Raw genomic sequence first — 26,534 nt, forward strand, 5'->3', positions numbered from 1 at the left:
TCAAAGTTGAATATTTCTAAGCATTCAAGCTAAAATGAAGTGAAAATAGCCAAAATATTGTGAATATAGTTATGTAAGTAACGTAATAATAAAACCAATGTCTTTATATTTAGCTCTTTTATTTGGCCTTCCTATTCTCATCGTATTCAATACTGTGTGTTAGCGCATAGTATATCATTGCGTTTCAGCCAATTAAATTTCAAGCATTTTATTGATTATTATAAAAATATCAGACAAGATAAAGCTGGAAAGTTTATGGTTAAAAATATTGAACCAAAGAAATTTTTAATGAACGAATTTTAAAATAAAAATTTAGTTCAAAAACGTTTTTAAGGTTATTTATTTGTATTCTTTATATGCATTTTTTCCTAATCTCATTGTTGAAATGTATAAAAATAAGTAATTTTAGAGTATTATGTGGGAAATGTGTGCTTTAAAAATTCAGCTATGCTAATTTAAAAAAACGCTAAGTGGTATATTTTCTTCATTTCTTTAATGGTACATAAATTTATCATAATCTTGATGCATTCTTGTTCCATGCCTTAATTAAATGTTTCTTCTTCTATAATTTTGAAAAGAAAGCATAGATAATATTTGAAAATTAGGAACTGGAATAAATATTAATGTTTTGTTTTAAAGGTATTTTAAGCTATTCCATTACAATAATTTTAAGGGGAATCATAAACTATTGTAATTATTTTAAAGGAAGCAACTCAAACTATCCAAATATGACCTTTTAAAAGAAATAAATTAATATACTATTTATTAAATTGCAACATTTCACTTTTCATGTCATAATATAGAAAATCCTACAATAAGCAGAACTTTATTTTTGTATTGAAAAAATAATAATATAGCATAAAACATACCTTTGATAAATAAATAGTTTAGTTCTTATTAATACCTTCATTGTTTATCATATAACTTTATCTGAGATTCAATTTGTCTCCAAATGAATTTTCTTTTTTGTATTTTCCGATGTATTATAATACAACGGGAAAAAAAGTTAAAAATCAAATTATTTAAATCTAAAGAAAAAAAATTAAAGTATTAAAATATTCTTTTATTAAAAATTTAATATTTTCATTCATTTTCCATAAGTCAGTACCTATATAAATGTTGACAAGACAAGCGTAGTATCTAAAAGTTTATTTATTTATTTTTAAGCATCGTACAAAAATCACAAATCGGCTCGATCTGGAATACTTCGGGTGAAAATTGAAGATAAAAAAACCTCCGCAAATTTCACCAAAAGGCCAGATAACAATCTTAACTTCAGTATCTGATTTTTTCCTTTTTACTTTTCAGTGAAACCGTTAGACGTCCGAATAACGAGTATCCAGAGGCATTTCTCAGCTGGACGCAAGGTCCAGCTTTCCTGCGAAAGTTCCGGAGCTCGCCCCAGGGCGCAACTGACTTGGTGGCTGGACAACAAGCGCATTCAGTCCGGGAAGGAAACGGTGTCAGATAACCTGACATCTAGTAGTTTGACCTACATGCCGAAGGCGGAGGACAATGGCAAAATATTGTCCTGCAGAGCGCAGAATCCTGCTCTATCCAACAGCGCCATTGAGGATGGCTGGACATTAACTGTGTATTGTAAGTACAATTCTGATATCTATTCCGATTTTATTATTAAATTAAATATCTTTCTTGAAATCCTATTGTTGATGATTAACACAAGAGGGAAAAATTAATTTAACTTAAGGTTTAAGAAAATTAAAACATTTCGTATGGCACAACTTATTTCCACAGTTAATGAAATATATTCTTTATAGCTATTGAGTATAATATGTATTTTACTAAAATATAATACGGCTTTAAGGTTGGCCAAATAAATATATTATTATTTTTTAATTTATTTTTAATTAACCCTTTCTAGGGCTGTGGGAAGTATTCTTCCCACCAAATTTATCAATATTTGTATGAAATTATGTAGGTTGGCATAAGCTCTGACAAAATTTTTTTAGAAAGATAGAAACTTAGAGGCTTTAGTTCTCTATCTCACACAAAATGTCTTGATTTGTTACTTAATTATTAACAAAATTAATTAATTAATCAAATTAAATTTATCTAATAAGTTAAATGAATCCCTTTTCTTATTCTAATTTCAAGCCTAAAAATATTTTAACATAATATGACTAGAAAAAAATGGCCCTTTAAAGGGTTAACATAAATTAGTTGAATGTGTACCAAATTTTAGAGTAATATAAACAGATATATATATATATATATATGTAATATTTACTTTACTGGTTTTATAATTGAACAAAGCAGTTTTATTAAACAATTAATTTTTATAAATTACAAATGCTCCTTATGAGATATTAGACAATTCCATCCTTAGAGAATTAAAATGATCTCTTTATAAGAATAATGCATAATATCTATAAGATAATGATGCATTAAGAAAGATTTGTAATATCGGAAAAATTTGTAATATTTGATTTTTAACATCGGAATATATTTTCTATCTAATTTAGTTGGGCATTTTATTTTTATTAGAATATATTGTTTTTTAAAGCTATAATCGACTAAAAGCTAATATCGACTTTTGACACACTTAAGTATATGATGTAAAAAGTTTCAATTCATTATTTATTATTATTACTTTAATTTGTTGTCTGCGTTTTTTCATGTTTATTAATATAACATTAATAAACATAATTTTGAATTAAGACCGAAAATTAAATTATAAATGTTTAACTTTTTTAACAATAAACATTATTTTATAAATATTTCTTAATTTTTTCCCATTAAATCTTCAATTTAGATATAAAAACTCATTAAAATCAATTTCTATTACTGATTATTCGATAATTTCTACTTCCATAAAACAAAATTTTTTTGACAACTCAATGATGTTATTTGATATTCTAAATTCCAAACAATACCACAAAGAATTCATAACCGCATGGTTGACCTTTTTGTATCAACAGGGTTATACGAACAGATTTCGAAAAACCCATACATGCTTGAATGATTTAATTTAATTTTCTTCTTTTATGGTAATAAATTACTTTTAAATGGGAATAAAAAGAATACCAATTGGTGTAAGATAAAGATTTTTAAATTATGCGAAAAAGTTGATGGATTTGTTTCCATTTGATATCCTGATATATGTCCACATTATGGTGCATAGTAGTACTTTAGCTTTGTAGTTTAGTGAAAGGGGCAAATTATACACTTTAATCGTCAGATGTTTGACGGTATTGATCCAAAATTTTATACAGATACAATATTTTAGTATAAAGATTACAAACAAATTTGTTATTTATTTATTTTGCCTTTGTGTCCATATAAGTTTGAACACTCAAGTAAGCAGGAAGTCCATTCTTTGTATGAAACATATTTAATTGTGATTAATTGTACACTGAAATTCTTCATGCTAGTTTATATTTTTGAGTTACTATATGCATGAAAATATAGATTGATATCTATTTATTTGAGAGATATGACCCAATATCTGGAAGATATCAATAATTTTCGCAATGGAAGTACAATATCCCCCCATTTTTATGTTTTCGTATTTGAATTTTTCCTGCCATTTGAAGCAATTTTTTTGGTTCACGGTAGAATACGTTTAAGTGGTAATAAATTTAGACTGTTCCTTCAAACGAGTAAAAGCGAAATAATACCATTAGTAACAATTAGAAGGCTACACAGAATTTTTAAAAAATGCTTTACTTTTAAGTATTGTTTAAAACTGATAATTTTATTGTGACAACAGTACAGCAAAGTTTATTCTACTTGCTTGAATTCACTTGATATCATACTGTCATACCATATGCAATTCGAAAAAGTATCTTTTCCCCGAGTGGATAGTCCGGAAACGTGGATATTCTCTAAAATATCGATTTTTTGTCCTCATTTTTTTGTATATTTGAGGAAAAAGAAAACAAGAAATGACAGCCATTTTTCACTCGTGCTATAAAAGATCTATTCTCTTTATATTTTGTTCACAGCAGTGAAAATATATTTTTCACTGCAATTTAAATCGACAATTTTCCACGAAAGCATTCCTTCTTTTCCCTTCCTTAACATCATTTTTCCATTTCCATTACCCGTTAACATTACTTTGTCACAAACTGACATCCTTATCTCGTTTGTTGCCTTTAGTCGTTCCGGAGCTCAAGTTGTTCTTGGGAGCCAACATCCAACCGGACGCCATCAAGGAAGGCACTGACGTGTTCTTCGAATGCAATGTCCGGGCGAATCCGTGGGTAAACGAGGTAAAGTGGCGGTTCGAAGGTTTTCCTCTCTATGGGAACACCTCTGCCGGAATCATTGTCTCCAACCATTCTTTAGTGCTGCAGAAAGTCAGAAAGGAACACAGGGGATGCTATCAGTGCGTGGCTGTCAATTCAGAGGGGGAAGGACGAAGTGAAGAAGTTATGCTCAAAGTGAAATGTATGTATTCACTTAATTATCTTTGAATATTTATACTTTTATTCAAGTGTGCATGTTTATATTTATTTACTTATTTATTATAGATAATTTGATCGAATTAAATAGATAGTTTTGTCAAACATTAATATATGGATAATCAAAAAGTTCATAGATATTAAAAAAATAAAGAAAAAAAATTAAATTTATCAGATATTAAAACGTTTTGTTGGAAATGCTTTCTTTGCATATATTCTTATAATTATTATTAAAATTGTAAAGAATTCTTCATTAACACAAAATATTGTTCGATATATTCATGCTGTTAGTTGATATTCTAAATGCCGGTCAATATTGTGAAAATATTGTTGGACATTTTGTGCTAATAGGCAAGAGAAAAATGGTACTAATAGGGTGCTATGATACAAATAAATGACAGTTTGACGAAAAAAGATATTCGTATATACATTTCGTATATTTCAACGTATATACATTTCCTTTATAATACAAGGCAGACTAATTCCAATTCCAATGACAGCAGAGTTGTAAAAGGTGCAAGTTCATGTACAATGATACATAGGAAATTGCAGCTTTGATTTCCGACAAAGTTGAAAAGTATAATCTACATGGGCACGATTTCAAATACCTCCATATCTACTGCTTCTGTCAAATCTTAAATCTCTAATAAATCTAAGAGTCAAGTCTTAGAGAAAAAAATGAATTTGTAGTGTTTGCTATTGTCCTATTTTGCACAAATATTGCTTCAGAACCCTTTTTCCCCACAAATGCAGGACCTTAACATGTTTAGATCTCAAACGGAAACTCTTGTTGATTAATAGAGAATTAATAGACAATTGTAAGTCTATAAATAAGAGAATTTCTGTATTTCGTTCTTTATAACACCACCTACTTGTGGAGTTAGTGCTAAAATAAAAGCATGAAATTAAAAAAAAGAAAACATACACATGGAATATTTTAATATAACCGTTTTATACTCCGATAAACTTTGATATTTAATTATTTCTTTTGAAATACCTATAGAGTTATTATAAGTCATCCATATTTAATACGCGATTAAGATTCAGATTTTAAATGAAAGTTAATTTCTCTTGTTAATATCCAATTAAGAAGATGCACAAGGACATTCAGATATATCTCAAATTCAATTATTAGTTGACAAGCAGCATGAGTCAGCGGACTTTAGAAAATTATAATATCAATATAATAAATGTAGCAGGTTACTAATGAGGTCTCTGCTGTAGATTTAACCTATCCCAGGCAGATTTGTATCGAAAAAGACATAGATGTTGATAAACTTTCAAGTTGTTCTATCTTTTCCAATTGATGTGACAAGTAATTTTGGTAAATGAGTTTGTGTAGGAGTCACCGTCTTCGTTTAATCAAGGTTCAAAATTATAAAGACCACCTTAACTTTTTTGTTGCACGAAGCAGCCAATTTAAACGGAACTAATTGCATTATTTTAAGAACAATTAACGTTCACCGTGAAAATAAAAGAAAGATGCATCCACATAACATTACATCTAATGCGAACAAAGATTGAAGGTTGATTACTAATTTCTCGACATAAACTTTCAAGAATTACAATGGATTTATATGATGGAATGTTACAAATTTTTTTTAAACCATAATGCGCCACTTGGATTGTGTAACCTGCCCAAAAATTATGAAGTAAAATTTTTCGGAATGTATAATCAGCAGCTCAAAAGGCAATATTTTACTGATAAACTAGCTAAAATTGAAAATGTTTTATGGATTGTCTGATATGAGATTTAATAAAATCAAAATAACTATTTTTAGATAGCATACTTTCTTAAAAAAGGACTTAAGACCATGTTATTTCCCCAATAGATATAAAACACTGATATTATAAAAAAAATATCATCTTTCCACACAAATTTTCAGAGGAAAATTATGCATTTCTTCGAGAAAATGTTCTTTTTCTGGACATCGACTAATTATTAGATTATGATAAAGTTAAAATTCTAGAAATGTTTTTCAGACTGTACTTAGTTTTAAAAGGCTCTTATATAGTGGTATGAATTAAATATCTTCGAATTAAATATTTCAAAAACAAAACTTAACTTTTATATATTAACACTGTAGAATTTACAAAATATGGGTTATATTATATTAAAAATGATATTTTTGATTTAGATCATGAATTAATTAAGATAGATATTCAAGCGATTCTTATGCGAATATTAAAAATGTAACTGATTTCTAAGTAGATTTTTGATTTTCGTTATTTTAGTATTTGCAATTTCTATAATTGCATTTCGAGGCAGCAGATTAAATAATTCATAATTGTTAAGCTGGAATCAATTAAAATACAAAATTTCAAAACAGTCTGATGTCAGGTGTAAATATGTTATTCACTTGAATTATAGTTAAAGCATTATTGAAATTTTAAAACTAAATAGTATAAATTTTAATTATATTTTATTCGTGGTAGTAATTGTTTTACTTAAACTCAATACTGAAATACTTCTTTATTTCAAAAATATTAATTTGGGGACTTCGATGCCTCTGAAAATAAAAGAAGACAAATTTTGGCATTTTGAGTAATCACTGTTATTTTAGCAGGTGTTAATTAAAATCCTATGAAAACGGTTAAAATTGTTTGAATATTTGACACTTTTAATTTTTGGAAATATAAAGATAAGCAATTTTTTTAATTCAAATAACTTTTATAATTTCATTGTTGGTTAATTATAAATCTTTGTGAATACCAGACATGATTCTTTTGGATTCGCCTGTATTATTATAATTATTTCCATACTGATTGCAGAATTTTCTGTATAGCAGAAAAAAATAGTGCAGCATTTATTTTGGTAGATATGTATCTAAATTGTATATACTATAATATTAGATAATAAAGCAAAAACTATATTTGAAACTCATTTTTCTAGAAAAAAAAGGAAATGATACTGTTTAAGTAGAAAAATAAAAGCAGTTGGATTTGCATATTTAATGAAAAATATTATCCAAAAGAAATGTAGTAGTTAACACATCTGTCAAAACATATGTGATTAAAAAAATCATGGAAAAAAATTCGAATATCCTGCTTTAAATTTAGAAAGAAAAAAAAATAGTGAACTAATGTTAGAGCTATAAACTAGAAATAAGAGATGAAACTAAACATTAATGAAAACTCAACATTAATTATTTTTGAAATGTGCAAATGCATTGCGATTGTTTCTTTATGCAAAATATATGGTAGCCATAAAATAACTTTACTGTTTAGCAACATCTGCAGATAAAACTAATGAACGAAATGAAACCATATTTCACGTACAGTCTATGAAAGGCATGGGAAGATGAATTCCCTCAGAAAAATTATGAGTAAGTGCCAAAAGTTGCTGCTAGGGGAAATATTGGCGCTGTGGGAGTACAGTTATGAATGAATTCATGAAATTCACAGAAAATAATATTTTATTCATCAATATTAGAGTCCCTTGGATACTGTGCAATATTTTCAATATGATGACCTTCCCTGTGTACAGCATATTGCATACCGAGTATGACATTCTACACTTCTGTGCGTAAACTGTCCGTTTCGATGTACATGACATCCCTTCTTATGTTCTGTACATAAAACATGCGGATTTGCTCAAGAGCAGCTAGAGCGTTTAATCTAGAACAGTTTCATCAGTAAAGCACGTTGGCGTAGGAACCATATTAAAAACACACTAACAATCAATCACGAATAACAGTCAAAAATGAACTGCTAAGAGGTCGTTTGCTCGGCCTTTTTACAAGGAATGCAAGGCGCTGCTCTTAAGCTGGCATTAATTTTACATATTCTAATACGATATGCAAATTTTGTAGTTCGTACGTTGTAGAAGAGCTAATATTTCTTCTACCGTCAACGTTATTATTTTTTTTCTGCGGAATTTATCTTTCCATAGTTCCCCTTCTATAGTGAGTACATGATATGTGGTTTCATTCTGTTCATTAGTTTTAGCCGTAAAGACAGCCAAACAGGGAAAGTTATTTTATGGCAAACCTGTATTATTATATATATAATTTTTCTAACAGTTGTGGCTTTAATTTCAATTAAAATGAGAAAATTTCTTACATCAAAGTTGTAATCTCATAATTACTCCTCTTCCCCCTCAAAAAAAAATTCTAATGAGTGCTGCAAATAAATGTTAGCTGATTTTTTTCTTAAGTCATTAATATTTAAAGAATGGTCCAATCTTTTGCTTAGAAATACAGATGACAACTTAAAACATTGAACATGAAAGCAACCGTTTTCAGCCATTTAAATCTCCATGCAACAGTATCAATTCTAATATCATCAATAAATCTATACTAAATGGTTTGCAGTAGGGTATCAGTAAACATTTGTTTTTTAATCTGACGAAACAGTTTTCAGTATCACCAAGATAAAATAAATCCTTGTTAACTATAATTGTTTCTGTTGATCATGTTTTTTTTAAATTTATTCTCATGAATTTATGTTTAATAATTAAGATAATGCACCATCATGATATCTGTTTGCCCAAAGCCACTTTCTGTTTTATAGTATTTATGAACAAAATTTCAAAAAATTCTGTGAAGTAGTTAGAATTGATAAAGGATTTAAGAGTTTTGAATTTATTTTTATGATGTCCATCTTCTATTTTCTTTCGGATTCATTAAATCCACAGATTCATTTTGATTCTTGTTAAAACTTGATTTCAAAAAGAATCAAGACATCCTCTTTCGCAAACATTTATATTGAATGAAAGTCTCCTACTCAAAAGCGAAAATGGATCAATTTTATTTTCAGCTAATTCAAAGATTATATTTGGCGATATGAAAAGCTAAAAATAAATAAATCTAATAAAATAAATCTATAAGTTTATTCTAAAGCGTCAAAAGTAAATAAAAAAAATATGTTAGATTTAAACCTAGAAGGCGCCTACGGGGGAAAAACCATATGAATTTCAAATTGTCTCCTGTTGTAGACATAGCATGAAAGACCGCCTAAAATATTTTCAAAGAACTAGGAAAAGACTTTCATTCAATTGCCATAGCTAAATAACATATATTTATATAGAATTTCAGAAAAGTATTTTGAATCACTCCTCTCTTTATATTTTACTTCCGAGTATGAAACTTGCAAGTCTAGATTTTATAAGGATATGTCCTTTGACATGATTGTTAGAATCGCTAGTTTTAGATTTCAGTACTTTTGACACGCTCCGAGAAAAACCTCCAAATCTTTTAAAGGTTGAATGTCGTACTTTTGAAAGCCAGCAACAATAGCTGCTTTTACACATGTCATGCAGTGTCTCTTTACTTTCCTATTTCGACAGGACTTGGATTTAACTTTTGATATTCTATACATAGTTTTCAAATATTGGAACGATATTATAAAAACAGAAATAACTGTTACATTCTTCGTTTCTGCGTGAAAAATAAATGCCATTTTAAGTGTATTTGTTAATGTGTAGAGTAAATGAAGGAAATTATAATATTTTTCATAAATTCATCTATTTTGAAAAATATTTTTTTTACTTAGAAATTTTAAATAAAAGTTAAATTCAAATTTATGTATAAATAATTATCGTTATAATTCAATAAACCTTAATATACTTAATTTCTCATTCGATTTTTTTTTTATTTTTTATGATAATAATTTCGAACATATTGAAAGATTTAACAGAAACATTGAAAATGAAATTTATTCGATTCTTCTTTCAGCTAGAAATGACTTTTGCTTTTGATATTATTTCCTAGAGTTTATTAAACTTAGGAACTATTTTATAAAATAGAAATAATTATCGGAGCTTTCATTTCTGCCTGGAAAGTAAAACAAAAAGTCACAGAATTTTTTATCTTTATTCGGTAATATACAGAATAAATCAAGAAAAGTGTTAAATTTTTTGTTCTTTTCAAAAAGTTTCTATTGAGAAATGTAAAAGAAATCGATATTCTACTAAATCTGATAGATATTAATAGCCTTAATTTCCCTTTTATTTACTATGCTATGTTTATTATGAGTATTAAACATTTAATGATTTTTAACAAATTTTAATAGTTTCATCAAATAATTTCGATATTGAAACTGAAATTGAAATTCTTTACCATATAATTTCAATAAGAATGAATATTTTGCATCTCTTGCACATTAGCGTTTATGAAATTTTGGACGATATTTTGTTATAGGAATAGCCGTAAGAGCTTTTGGTTAATATTTCTAATTTTTTATGTGCAAGCAAATATCTAAGCCTTATTTGATATTAAACCGATTAAACGAAGCATATTTGACTTTTTTTAATATGCTAATCTTTTATCAAGCACTTTTTCTTTGAAAAATGCAAACAAAATCAAAATTCTACCTTAATTCAATAAAAGTATCAGAACACTTAATTTCCATTTTAGTTACTTTGTTGTTTTTAATGTGGATAAATATATGTCAATAATTTATGAATCTTAAAAAAAAAATGGCAAGGAACTGAAAATGAGTAATGAATTATTCATTTAAAACTATTTGAAAATTCAATATTTAAATTTAATGCTTTGAAAAAAGAATCCCCATTTTGCCTTGGAACTTGTCTTTTTAACATATTAAATTCCATCATGTTAACAAATTCAAAAATGTTATTCCATGTTATGAAATTTTTATATTTCTTTCTTTTTTTTTATTTATAAGCCTATTCAATAGATAATTAAATAAAAGAAAATCGTGGAAAGAAAATTACTGCTACATTTTTCTATTATAGAAGCTGATATATTAATGAATGAAGAGTCGATTAAACTTTTTGAAATTAATTGCTTTTCTAAATATTTTTATCGAAAGTCATTAATATTCATTGGCTAGTAGATTGTAATATAGATTATAATTTGAAATTCATTACCATCTCATTTTTAAAAATAAAACTAGATATGTATTTTTTTATTTCTGTGCAAATGATCTTTATAATGGGCGATAACAAATTAATCAGTTCGTGTGAAAATGCAATTATATGGCAAACACTGCTCGCATGCTCTCTAACACTTAAAAGTGCATTACATCGTGGGCGTGTACATTTGTTACTTCTAAAGATAGCAATGAATCTTATATTTAAATTGAAGTTTCTTTGTTATCATTTATTACATCGGCAAGAAAGAATTTCATTGATATGATCTCCTTTAGTGTAGATTTCTTGTAGTTAAAAGCTAAACAATGTAATGTCTTCTGGAGTATCAGAAAAATAAATAATCTAAATGGAAAAGTAAAAATAATGATATAATTTCATCCAATTCCATGGAAAATTTTGTAAATCGATATATAATCAATTATTTGAATTGTTTTGCAGTATGTTGCATGAAAATGACAATATATCTAAATATATAAAAAAAGAATGATGTTACAGTAATTTGGATTCTTATCATTAAGAGTGATATTTTCCAAATTATTTTTGAATGAATAGGAGTTTTTTAGTGATGATAAAGTAAGCAAAAATGTAATTTTGTTTAGAAGTGTATCCAATAATATAAATGATTTCACTGCCATAATAACAACTTACATAAATATTTGATATATGCATAAGTCTACATTTTTTGAAAGCATGGAATCTTTTCTTTTTGCTGAATAATATCACATTTTTTAAAAAAATATGATTTACATTTTGTAATCCTATTTTATGTAATGGGAGACCATGTTCGTGATTCTTTAAAATTTTAATTCATGTTCAGAAATAACATTTAAAGAACTTCCATGGTCCTCAAAACCTATACGTTATACCTTAGATATATTTCAGAGTTTTTCTTATTAATCTGATAGTTTTTATATGGAATTTTCCTTCTCTCCCAGTAACATAGTTAGTTCTTATAACATTTTGTATAACTCACCGAGTTGCAGTTATTCGGTTTGTTATATCATATGCAAGTTCAATCCTCTGAGAAGTGGGTAGAATTGGTTTCGAGATACTGTAACATATTCAAGATAAAGACGATTGTTTTCTACCACAAGTAGAAATCTTATTGTAGTTGATTATATGTTTAAGGAAGTTATCAATATATTAAAATACTTTGATGGACGAAAAGAAAGCTTATGTAGTTACTTTTGCACTGTCTTTTGAATAGCATCAAACTATATTATTAATGTATAGAAATTCCATCTGGACTAAATAAGTAATCAAACAATGAAGAATGGATTCTTCAAAAAGTGGTACGTGGCAGCTTCAATTGCTGAAGGCAACTTTCGAGAACTTAAGATAAATGTTTTCCTCAAAATATACTAAAGTACAGTATAGATTGCCAACCGGGAGGACTTTCAGAAGCTAGCGACCACAAGTGGTTTCTTTTAGAGGACTGTCATTAAATAAATCATGCAAGTATCATGACTGCAGTGATCTCTTATTAATTTTAGAATTTTCAACAATAATTGTTGAGGATAGAATTCATGTATTTTTTCTTTAGTTAGCATTCCTTAATAATTTTATTCCTTAACCACTAATTACAGGTAGATACAAATAATTACGTTCGATTTAATAGTAATTTATTAGAATCATCAATTTGAATAATCGATTATTATTTTAAAATCTCAAATATTTACTACCCGCAGGAAATTCTTTATAAACTGCTATTGCATAAGGTTTCTAAAATGCCAAATATTTTTAAAGAAATTCCATGCCGGTAATAAATTCTTTATTCTTTATTTTTGTGTTTCTTTACATGCATGAAGTATAAGGCTTTTAATAAAAAATTCATAAATATCTGTCACAAAAAGATCATTTTGTTGTGATATATTTGGCATGAAATTCTCTGTTGTAATAAATGATGTATATTTTGAATACTTTTTTCGCAGAATATAAGATTTTGAGTTTTATCAAATTTGTTTTTTATATTGGTAATTTATATTTCCTTATAGATATCAATCATTCAAAATTCTATAATACATTTTTGGAAAGTGTCTCTTTTAATAATTCCCATCTATAATTTCCTACCTATAATTCTATAATTTCAGTTAAAATAATTCAGTTCTGAGTATAGTGTGAATTTTATTGTTGCTATATGTGAAAAGTAAACGTTATTGCAATGTATGCCGTTGATTTAATATTATGACGGAATATAAGAAATTAATTTTCGAATTCCACATTTCAGTTTATCAATACCGATTCATAAATTATTTGGCAATTATTAACGACTTCGATGACCAGTTTATTCGCCCAGACATTTTAGCTATTAAATGATTAATATGGTATATTTTTAAAATAAAAAGCACCTTGTTATTTAAAAAACTGAAAAATATGAATTCAATTGAATTACTTTAATGTAAATTAAAAATGTATACATATTACGTAATAAAGTAAGAAGTAAAAATATTATTACGGATTATTTAGTGGCACAATCACACGATTGTATATTTTGATAGATGAGTTTGAATTCCATCATAACATTTAAAAACATTAACACAGATAATATATCAAATTGAATAAGAAAGTATTATTAAACTTGTGTTAAAAGGTTCTAAGAAATGATATTGCTTATAGTAAAAAAATTAATCCGAGTTTTAAGATTCTAAAAAAAGATAATTTCTTTGAAAGATATGAGCAACAATTTCTTTAAGTTAAGTGAATATATATATACACTCAAGAGCCAAAACATTATGGCCACCTGTCAATAACGAGTTGGCCCACCTTTGGCGCGCAACACAGCTTCAACCCGCCTTGGCATGGATGCCACAAGTCCTTGGTAGATGGCTGGAGACAGATTGTACCAAATGTTTAAGCAACGATCACGCAAATCCGAGATATTGCGAATTGGTGGTCTTTGAACTCTGAGCTGCCGTCCCGTGTCATCCCAAAGGTGTTCTATCGGATTGAGATCAGGTCAGTTAGGCGGCCAGGGCATTAACGGGAATTCAGCATCATGTTTCTGGAACCACTCCAACACAATTTTAGCCTTGTGACACGGGGCGTTGTCCTGTTGGAACATTCCATTTCCAGCTGGAAAAACAGAGGCCATGTAAGGGTGCAACTGGTTCGCAATGATGTTCAGATACCCTGTAGCATTCATGGTATGCTCTATCACAACTACGGGTCCCAGAGACGCCCAAGAGAACGTCCCCCAAAGCATAATACCGCCACCACCGGTCTGTGTATGACCTACTGTACATTGAGGGAGCAACTGTTCGCCTGGAAGACGGCGTATCTTGACACGGCCATCGGCGTGATGCATGACAAACCGTGATTCATCTGACCAGGCAACTCTCTCCTACTGATTCATGGACCAGTCACGATGTTCCCGGGCCCAGCGCAGGCTCAGTTGGCGATGACGCTTGGTCAGCAGAGGCACAGGAGTGGGGCGTTTGCTGCGTAGCCCCATATCCAACAATGTAAGCTGAACAGTGTTCTCCGATACTATTCTACTTGACCCTGCATTGTATTGGGCTGTCAGCTGAGCCACTGTCTGGCTCCGGTTTTGCTTCACCATGCGAGACAGTCTCCAAAGAACTTTTTCTTTGATAGCGTGTGGACGTACAACACCATGTCGCCTACTGCTGTTTTCGCCGTCATTCATCCACTTTGAATAAGTACTAACAACTGTATATCGCGCACAACCCACGAGTCGTGCAGTTTCGGAAATATTTGTTCCGAGCCTTCGAGTCATTACAATCTGCCCTCTATCAAAGTCGCTTAGATCCGCAGCCTTTCCCATCACACACAGAAGTAAGTGAAAGAATGATTCTTCAGACTCTCCAGCAGCAGTTAAATACCACTTCCACCTGATCACGTGACTTACACGTCATCCAGGCGAATTCATTGCAAAATATAGGGGTGGTCATAATGTTTTGGCTCTTGAGTGTATATTCATTACTCTTACTCAATGGGCTTTCTGGCGGCGCGATGATCCCTCTACAGAACATCTCTAATAATATTTTACAGCTTTATTCGAAGTCCTGAAATTCATTGCAGCTATGAAAGCGTTCAAAAAAATAATCTGCAATTCGTATGATGGTTAATTTACATTTGACTGCTGTAAAACGGTAATAAATAATAACAGTGATTCCTGTGCATGTACGTTAGTACTTTCTGTATTCAGATTTTTAACATTCATTTCAGTTCCTTGTAACATTTTTGGGTTAAAAAGAAAAATAATACTAATATTAATGTAATACTAATGCTACAAAAATAGTGTGAAGGATGTTTTTAGATATACCGGATGATCTTAACTCAACATATTACATTAAGGGATGTAGAAATTATGAAAAAAAAAATCCAAATTTACATGGAGGAATTTGACAAAGGAATAACGTTCAAAATAAAGAAATAATGACGATGGAAATAAATTATTAGGTAAAACATTTTATTTGGCAATGTTTTTCGCTTGGGCAATGTATGAACACTTTTTGTTTCAGATAAATGCTATGCCCATTTTACAGTAAAGGCACACCATTAGTAAACGTCCTTGAAAGTAACATCATTTGTAGATGCAGTGCCAAAAAAAAATCCTACTATAATGTCCCTGAATAAATTGAATCAATACTGGCAAATAATAAATATATAACCTTAATTATCTCTTGCCCTTTTTCCTATTCTATTTGTATGTGAATCTACAAAAATCCTATTTTTTCTGCATATTCTCTATGGAGAAAAATTAACTCAAAAACTAGGTCGGTTGCAACAATTAGTTTCACCCTTCTGTGTGTATTGAAATCATTTTGAACCCTGCATTTATTGTACAAATTTTTTTCAATTGCCCTGATAAGATGTAGCTCACCAATGCTAATTAATTAAGTTAGTAATATGTAAGGCTATATAGAGCTCGTGGCAGTGATTATTTATTGGCAGTTTGCATGACTTAAAATTGTAATTTACATGAGTTGTGATTAGAAAATATCACACGTTTTTCTTTTGAAATATTATTCTATCACCTTAGACGAACATATAAATACAATCGAACAGAATAAGAAGTCCAAACACTTTATGTCTGTATGATCATATTTGTTTTCCACATTAATATTTATTTTGGTAAGGAATATGACATAAAAGGAATTTAAAAAAATCTCTGTTTGTTTCAGATGCACCAGTATGCCGAAATCCTAACGTAGCAGTTCACGGTGTAGCAAGGTATGAAGCTGTCAATGTAAGCTGCGATGTTGAAGCTGACCCTCCTCAAGTGAGTTTCCGTTGGGCCTTGAACAACACCGTCGAGAATATTGACATTCCGTCATCCACTTCAGATGGTACTACGAGTACCGTTGTATACACCCCTCGTACGATGCTGGGATATGGAGCGCTCCTCTGTTGGGCTCAGAACGAAATTGGACATCAAAAGGATCCTTGCGTAATTCGAATAATACCTGCAGGTGAGTACAAAATATTTAATTTATATTTATTTTTTATTGAACAGAGCTTTTATTCATAACTTAATTTTAGATGCTTTTTTTCTGTCTTATTTTTTTATATATATTTTAAATGAAGAAGACTGAATTGGATAAAATTTTGCAATCGGTTATTTACTTACATTGGAAGCTTTAGATTTTTGTTCCTAAAAATGCTCAATTTTGTAGAATTAAAAAAAAAAAGATTTATCTAAAACGATCAATTTTAGTGCAAATTTCTAAACAAAAATTATATTAAATAAAAACCATTTGTTTAATATAAATCCATTTTATTCGCTAGTGATTCTAACTTTTCAAAGTTCCTTTCTATTCCGTTATAATCATAATGTTGGATTATGAATTATAAAAAAATAATAATAATTCTGTATTTTCAAGAGACTATCCTCAAAGTATTGTAAGTAAATTTAAATATTAAATTCATTCATATTATATTCAATTTTTAAAGTCTGTGACTCACAAAGAAAATTGTGTAATAATTATTAACTTATTTTATTTATATTAACTTATTATTAACTTATTTTTGTTATTTTTACTTATTTTCTTTACTTTTTTGTTATTATTGTTAGTCTGATGTAAGAATTGGCATTGCTTTGATAATGATTTGGTCTGTTGCCTATAGAATAATTTTTAACATTCTTTTCTCGGAATCTTACTTCATTGAAAACAACAAAAGCTCATTTCGAATGTAAAATGGATTCTTTATTTGGGTACAATGCAGTTTGTAGAATGTGTTTTACCTAATATTGAAATACACATATACATTCAAATAAACATTTATTTTATTTTGGCTTTCCACAGTTTTTACAATTCATTTATTTCCGAAATTGCAACTAATGTGGTAACATTTTCCAATATCATCTAAACTGAAAATAACCTTTAAACAATCATAATTGGATTTGTTTTAATGAAGGTAAAAAAAGTTGAGTTATAAATCGTATTGAGGCTGAATTAATAAACAATTTTTCTTCTTAATAATCTATGTTAAGAAATTTGATAAATGCTATCAGATTCCATTATATTCAAGTTGAAAACAGTAAAGAAATCTGAAATCTACCTACAAATATCAAACCATTCAATTTAAATACATCAAGATATTTGGAGAACTGAATAAAAGGGAATTTTTAGCAAATTCAGAAACAATTTTTTTTATTATTGTTCTCTATCAGGATAGTATATTTAAATATTTTGAATTTGAAATAGCATACATTTTGCACATTAGAATAATAAGATTTATTCGGGATGATAAGATCACGAATAAAATTTATAGAAACTATTTATTTCGTGGCTATGATTTTTATATTTTAAAACTTCAAGAATTATTTTCGTTTAGGGTTTTACAAATAATCGTTAAATTTAAATTAAAAAAACGATTATAAATTAATTGATTGTCAAGTAAACATCCATATATTCTGACAGCATCCAAATACTATTTTAACATTTCTAATAACATTAAAACAAACAAAAAACTAAATGTTTGAAAGCAATTAAGGAAATACAATTTCAAAAATATTATTATTTACTAATGAATACTTGGTTCCCCCTTTATTAACATTTCGAGTTGCATAAAGTTATTCTTGACCCATCATACATTGACTTTATCTTCTTTTATATATTCAAATATATTCTTTGCTTATTTTATATTTTGATAACGTCTAGACTAGAAATTATCACTTAATGAAATACTATTTAAGTCGGAAGGCATGCGACACTAAGCAAACAGTAAAATGTATTCATTCATTTTAAAGCCAGAAGCATTAATTAAATATTTTAAAGATACTTCATGGCGCTTCAAAAGCGAAGTCACATTCTAAATGTTTCTTTTTTTTGCATCTAGATAAAATAAAAACTGAAATATTTGATAAAATAAGCAATATTCTAAGGAAATTATTTTGTGTACAGAGTAGATAACATAAACAAAGCAGTTTTTTTTTGTTTTTTGTGCGTTTGCATATATATTGTCATAAAACTGGGATGAATTAATAGAAACATTTCTAATTTTCATCATTTACGTGATATTTTTAATCATATCATTCCTAAAATCATTTGAATTCAGGTATTTCAGAATAATGGAACAACCGAGTGTCTAATTTAAATATAAGAAAAAAATCCCTCACCCAGAAAAACCACTATGTGTTCTTTAGGGATAGATATACAAAAGAGGGCTCTGTTTAGCTGATGGCTACTAAGCAAATATACGCTGTGGGCTCTTTTGAGAATTCTTGGAACCTCCACCAGATCCTCTCCCTCAAATCCGTCTAAATATGCGTCACGGATATTCGTTTGACACTAGTACTGCCTATGTTAAATATAAACCTAGTTTTACCACGCACTTCAAATTAACAGGTTTTTTTTTTTATCATCATGGCTTTCTTTGTAACTTTAGTTTATGTAAATAAAAGAATTTGATTTAACAATAACAGCATTTAACATAATAAATATTTTTTTCTTAATAAAAAAAAACTCAGGAAAAACAGTTTGTATTTACATTTATTATTACAACTGAATCATGATCGGAATAAAATAAATCCCACTGCAATGGCCGCTGAACACTTTGGATCAATCAATATAATTTCCTATGAAAAACAATTCAAATTTTTACAGGAAATGACTAAAAACGATGTGTAAATGAATGTAAATACGTGTTGATGTCCATCATTGCATAGATGATCAATAAAACGTTATACACTTTGAAATTGCTAAAGCCGTCATTTTGTGGGTCTTGGTATAAATAAGTATAGGCCATAATGATTATGGAAGTTAAAATGACTGAGTATGAATTGAATAGGAATATGTAACTATTCTTATATAGCATTAAAAGTCATCAGTAAGTTCTAAGACTACATAAATTATCTTAAAAGTTTTAAATAAGAAATTTAAAAATCGTCAAAATGAGAGAGATATCCGAGCGTCTAGGGTACTTTCTGTAATTCCGTTGAACTCGATTTTGGACCATTAAGTAGTGATAAGAAAATTAAAGCACTAATTTCAATACCTAAATAATAATTTGTGACTTCGTGAAAGAATGTATAGAACTTCATAATAATTTTAATTTTTATTTTAGAAACTGTTGTAGTTTCTCAGATAACATTCTAATTACATTTATGTTTACAGGGCCTCCAGAATCTGTAAAAAGTTGCACTGTGTCCAATCAATCAGTATCACTCTTAGTCGTAGAGTGTGAACCAGGATATGATGGTGGAATGAAACAGTCTTTTCATCTTGAAGTTTACAACTCAGCGGTTGAGCACCTTCAGGCGAATGTCTCCTCCCAGGAGGCACCCGTGTTTCAAGTTGGCAATCTGCCTCCATCAACTTCTTTCATCCTTGTCTTGTACGCTTCCAACGCCAAAGGACGCAGTAATTCTGTAGCCCTCATGACCAACACATTAACTCCAGCAGAACGCAGGACAGAGGAGGAAGCCACAAATGGTAAAAAAAAAAGTTTTATGTTTTATTTAAGCATTTTTACCTCCAGGCAGTGCTATCATTAAAACATTTATGGCTTGATAAGAATGAGATAAATGCTATTTTTCATTCTTTCCTGCGAGTTAATGGCCATATTAATGAAAACCAGACACTACTTGCGAGGGTTTGACTGATAACAAACCGCTCCAAGCAATTTCAATTAGATTAACTAAAAATAAGCATCATTTGTTGTGACAATAATTTGTTTGGAATTAAATTATTTTCGCCATTGTATCTAACGACTTGTGAAATGGTTTAAATTGCTTTTGAATTAAGATTTTAAATGCTTTCGAGAAATAGTTCGCGTTTAATTGAATGTCCCTCTTTTTATGAATAAACAGTTTGGTATAACACCGTTTAATTTGGTTTGCTTTTAAAAATGTATCACTTAAATTTACAATATCACTTAAAAGTAAATGTTTTATTATGAATATCACTTTATTGCACAAATAATTTATTTATTGCTCATTTAATTGTGAGTATCACTTATCAATGCTGACTTATATACCAATAAAATTTATAAATTAACCCTTAACTGGGGACGTGCGGTCTGTAAGACCGCTAACGATGGATTTTCTGTCACCTCTATTCTATTTTTAGGTCAATTGAATGGATTGACCCTGTAGCTTCCTGTTTTATGACCTTGAATACACGAGCACTTTTTCAACCGATTTCAGCAGATGTTTTTTAAAATAATTCAGCTATTTCTTCGAGCGCGGTCTCTAAGACCGCACCTCCCTGTTAGTGTCACAGTGATAAACAAGGCTTAGCAGATGGCGCTAAAACTTGGGCCCCTAAATATCATCCAGTTTACTGATCCTATTATGAAACAGTGCTCCAGACACTTTTAAATGAAGAATAAAGTGATTTTAGTGATAATGATAATTATACAAAAGAGTTTTTCGATGAAAGTTCACATTCAACTGATTTTGATATGTATGTTCAAACATAATTAATTTTTCTAGTGATAATGTATTTTGAAAAATTCATAAAATATATTAATATACCAAGAAATATATATACAAAATTTATATGTTGATTTTTATACTAGTTGTTATCCTGTATATTTAAAATGCCCTAGAAAACCGTGCTATGAAAGTCACACAAGCCGATAAAAAAAGGGCCAATTTTACCCATTGTCATTTTTTTTATTTTGCAAATAATTGTTGAATTTTACATTATATTGTCTTCTATATACCTTCATATACTGTAAAAATAAATATGATTTAAAAAGTAAAAAGTAATGTGCTTTTTCAAGAATATTATTTATTGTAACGTGTAATTTGAGAAGAAAATATATGTTCCAACGCATTTACTTTTTTCAATGATAATATTTTTTAGAAAATTTCTAAAACATATCTATATATCAAGGAAAATATCTGCAAAATATATTGGCAGTATTTCATACTAATAAATTCATTAGAAATTTTAATTTGAGTGTAAATGAAATGCGGTCTCGTAGACCGCACCTCCCCAGTTAAGTCCTAAAATTTCACCTCCCCAGTTAAGGGTTAAACAAAAATTTAATTAATGATTAAAATCGGTTCTTTCATTCTTTTTTTTTTAAAGAATAAATGTATACTTGGGAAAAATAAGTAAAAGCATCTGAAACAGAAAACTAATTTATATCATTACCTTTTGTGAATTTATCAGTCGAATTTTTCCTCACCTTTAATAAACGCTATTATATCTATTTTCCTAAATATCGGTATTTACATGTTTCAACTTAATTTCAAGCAAATATTTCCATTTCTTAATTAATTCCGTATTTCCATTTTGGATCATTTAAAAGTAAACAATGATTATTTCCAATGCTTCTCAAACTAATTTGTAAGGAGGTTGATCTCAATGCAATTCAATTTGTAGGATTAAATTTACTTTTAACGCAATAGGTTCTTATAAACCAAACTCTAATTTCATGTTTGCGAAATTTTCATAATAATTAAATAATACATACAACATTCCTAAAGAGCGAGATAAATTGATTTCTCTTTTGGAGTACATCAGACAGGCAATTAAAAGGAAATCTAGTAACATCCTAATTTTGTTTTTGATAATATTAATAATTAGTTCGTTGAAATTTAAGTCACATTATAGTTACTCTTACCACATCATTAAATAATAGCATGAGAGAAATCATATCTAGTTAGAGAATAAATTAAATAATATTCTGTCTTTGTTACTAAGACAGAATAGGTTAAGAGAATAAGTTAATATATTTGAGTTCCTATTTTACAGAGATCTCGAATATTTGTTATAGTAAAAATATACTTTATAATTAAGATACTTAATATTTTGGAACCAAGTGTTTATTTTGCATTTTTTTCTCTTTGTTAAAGCTGCGAAAGAGGAGGCTTCCAATGTAAGTCCTTTATTAGCAGTTCTTATAGGCGTCGTTGCAGTTCTCGTTGTTGTTGCAATTGCAATTATAATTGTGATGCGGAAACAAGGAAGAGATATTGATAAAAGTAAGTAGATTGTTTCAAATATAACAAAATTATAGAAATTAGTTCAAGTATTTATGTTTCAATCTAGTCATCAGATTTCTTATTGAAATAATAGCGAAGATTTCAAGCATGCCAGAGGAAGTTTAAACCACATGTCAAATATTGCAACTCTAATTGCGACGAGTTTAGTACTTCTCTATTAGAATAAAAACTATTAGTTGAAATTAATGTACAAGTTCAAAGTTAGATTCAAATTGTATGAATTAAATGCATGCCGCATTTTTAAATTCCAAATACTTTGCCCAAGGAAATTCAAACAAGTTGATAAAATATAATTAATAATGTTGTTATTGTTATATTTTTGGATTAGATTTAACATCAAGTTATTTTCCTGTAAAACCAAATATTAGACAAGAGGCACAAGCAATGGGTAATTTGAACGTTGGATATAATGTATTTGCAAATAATGAAAAAATCAGATTAAGAAAATGTTATGGAATTTATATATTCTTTTGCTAAAATACGCGAAAAAATAATAAAGTAACATCAAATAATCCAAACTTTTCATTCTAGTCTTATTTGTTGCTTTCGTTTGCTAGATATACGTTTTGCTTTGAAAAGCAATTAGGAGTATTTTGGGAAAGCATATTGAAAAACATACATATTTTATAAAAACCATTGAACTTTCCTAGCCAGAGCCTCGAATTTTATATTTTATACAAATTTTCATTCGAAGCTTTCGTTTTAAATATTTAATGAAATTTTGAATTGAAGTAAAGTGCATTCTCAGCTTCCATTTCATAGAATCTATTTTTTTTTATTGAATAACATAAATGTTTACCTATTTAAGAAGTAATTTATGACTTTACATTTCTGTATATAATTCCTTCATTTATTGCCTTAAATTATTGATTATTCACATCTCTTCATCAAAAAATATTTGTCTAATGATTTTGAAGATTATGCAGAATTAATATTTTTCTGTTCGCATTCGTAGTTCGTTATATTTAGTAAGTTTAATACAGTGAATAATAACAATTTTTAACCCTAGCAGCGAAGTTTAAATTTTTGTTTACTAAATTTCGCTCCCTTACTGAAACTTCACACTCGATTGACTTATAAGTAAATCAAGATTCCGGTAATATTTGCTGAAAAAGTAATTAGAATATACAAGTAAATCATTCTGATTAATAATTTAGATTTGTATATAGTGTTTTATTTCATTTCTGTGTCTCTTTCAATCAAATGAATTTTTTTAGCAGATTGTCAGTTGAGAAATCTAGCACAGATATTCTTTGCCGTTGATATTTTATTCATCACAATAAAAAAATGACACATTCGTGTCGTGGTTATTTATCTGAACAGTAATTTAAAATTCATATTAATTATTGCATTGAATAAAAATTGATACATTAGGAAACTCTTATTTATATCAAAAAAATACTCAAATTATGTTTATTATGTAATACAAACTAAAATCAAAATAATGTATTGCAATAAAATATATACTGAATATAGATTAAACATTTCGATGGATATTAGAAAATTATAAAAAAAATATTGCAGTAGTATATATATGCGTGTTCTGGCACACCTTAAGAGCCATCAATAATTTTAAAATAACCTCAAAATTTAGAGCAAAAATAGTGTAAAAAGGGCATAATTAGCACACCTTAAAATCCATCAATAATTTTAAAATAACCTCAAAATTTAGAGCAAAAATAGTGTAAAAAGGTCATAATTAGCACACCAAAATAACATCAATAATTTAAAGTATCAAGTCAAAATTTAGAGCAAAAATAGTGTAAAAAGGGCATAATTAGCACACCTTAAAAATCCATCAAATAACCTCAAAATTTAGAGCAAAAATAACATTAACAAATAACATCAATAATTTAAAGTATCAAGTCAAAATTTAGAGCAAAAATAGTGTAAAAAGGTCATAATAAAATAACATCAATAATTTAAAATATCAAGCCAAAACTTGGAAAAAGTTAACAAATTAACCGAAAGGCTATCGTCTTAAAATCAATATAAATTCATGCGTTGTTCACATTATTATACACATTAAAAGAAATAAAAATATAAGAATAAAAATATAAGAATAAAAATATAAAAAGAAAAAGGTTTCACTATTCAATTTTCTTGATATAGCAATCATCATATTTACCATCAACCTTACCTCTATAACCAAAAATATATGAGCCTTCATTAATTATATCAATTGCTTCATCAGATATATTAGATTTATGTTTAGGGAGAAAATATTCTTTTTCTTGCCCTTCAACTTGTAATTTTGCAATAACTATATATCCATATTTAGCAGATTGAATTTTTTTCAAAGATAATAGAGTGTATTCACCATTCTTTAAATCTTTTAATCTATATGTTACAAGTGGCTTAAGTCTATTGAAAGCTTCCATTTATTTAGAAAAAAATTTTACAAGTTGAATGACTTCAATTGAGTTGATTAATTGTGTGTTTGAATCGATATTTTCCAATGCATTAGATATTTTATTTGTATATGAATTAATTATTTCTTTGACATATTTCGTTATTAATTCATGCAAGTCAGATCTTAAATATTTTGAATTTAGTTTCATAAGTTCTTGTGTAAGTTGTTCTAGATCCTCCATTTATTTCCTTTAAGAATCTATCGTCTTATAATGACCCAATGCTAAAGTGTGAATTCCATCTTCTAAAATATATCTTTTATCATCTTTTGCTGATAAAGCTATTTTATTTATTTGAATTGAATACAGCTCATGTTTCATACTTCGAATTAAATTCTGTGTTCTATATTGATGAATTTTATCAAATAAACATTTTTTATAATCATCAAATGATATTCTATTTTTAACTACAGATTTTTTAACTCCTTTCGATTTTTTAATTTCACATTTTTCTAGTCTGATTGCATACATTTTACTTCTTAAACCTACAAATTCTTCCATAATAACACCACTATTTTCATCTTTCATTTTACCCAATATTTTTTTATTACATCTCGGCATATTATATAGATTATTTTCTTGATAATCAGAAGTATCAAAATAATCAATCATAGATTTCATATCTTCATAAAAATCATCTGTTTTAATATCATATATGAAACTATCTGTATCCATATATAATAATTTAATATTATTCTTATATCTTGGCTTCATTACATTATAATGGAAATCATACATTAAATATTTAGACAAATCTAATATACTCATTCCAACATAGATTGGTTTATTAAAAAGTATTTTTGTCTTTTTCATATGAACAGCAACCAAATTTTCATCAAAAATAGTTCGACTTTTAAAATGAGGTTTGGCAATTAATTTTTTAACTTGATCATAATTACAACATAATCTTATATCTATTCGTTTTCTTATGTTTTCCATGGTTTTTCCAAATACTGAGTTATTCATCAATTTATAAAAATCTTTCTCAAAATCATTAGTTGCTCGTTTTCTCATTTCAGTGTTTAAATCTATATATTTTTTCAACCAATTCGATTGTTTGAATTTCAATATTCTATGTACTTTTATAATTTTTAAACCCATTTTCAAATACTGTTTTAAACTTCTATAATGAACTACATATTTCTCTTTATCGTATAAAGTTGTTAATAACTTACCTTGTTTAGAATTTTCAGGAATTCTATTTTCAGGAATTCTATTTTCAGGACATAATGGTAAATCTGTATGATAATCATGTAATTCTTTTGGATATTCTAAATCAACTTCCAATATATATCCTTTTTCTGAATCATCAGGACATTTAAGAATATTTTGTATTGCATTTTGTATTGCATTTGTATTTATCCATTTAAATCCTCCATAAGGTAAATATTGACTCATTGCCCATCCATATAAGTTATTAGCATCTAAATACATTAAAA

The 26,534-nt window shown here is 28.1% G+C and overlaps 1 protein-coding gene across 2 annotated transcripts in view; it reads left to right on the forward strand.

The window, feature by feature from the left end:
* LOC129965610 (nephrin-like) overlaps window positions 1–26,534 on the forward strand; it is a 327,045-nt gene that overhangs the window by 276,216 nt on the left and 24,295 nt on the right. For both annotated transcript variants that reach the window (XM_056079653.1, XM_056079654.1), the window contains 5 exons: window positions 1,309–1,599; window positions 4,120–4,410; window positions 16,407–16,694; window positions 19,842–20,159; window positions 22,535–22,663. In XM_056079653.1, the coding sequence (XP_055935628.1) occupies window positions 1,309–1,599; window positions 4,120–4,410; window positions 16,407–16,694; window positions 19,842–20,159; window positions 22,535–22,663 (1,317 nt within the window). The remainder of the gene's footprint in view (window positions 1–1,308; window positions 1,600–4,119; window positions 4,411–16,406; window positions 16,695–19,841; window positions 20,160–22,534; window positions 22,664–26,534) is intronic.

Source organism: Argiope bruennichi, chromosome 4, assembly GCF_947563725.1.
Source record: "Argiope bruennichi chromosome 4, qqArgBrue1.1, whole genome shotgun sequence".
Taxonomy (NCBI): domain Eukaryota; kingdom Metazoa; phylum Arthropoda; class Arachnida; order Araneae; family Araneidae; genus Argiope; species Argiope bruennichi.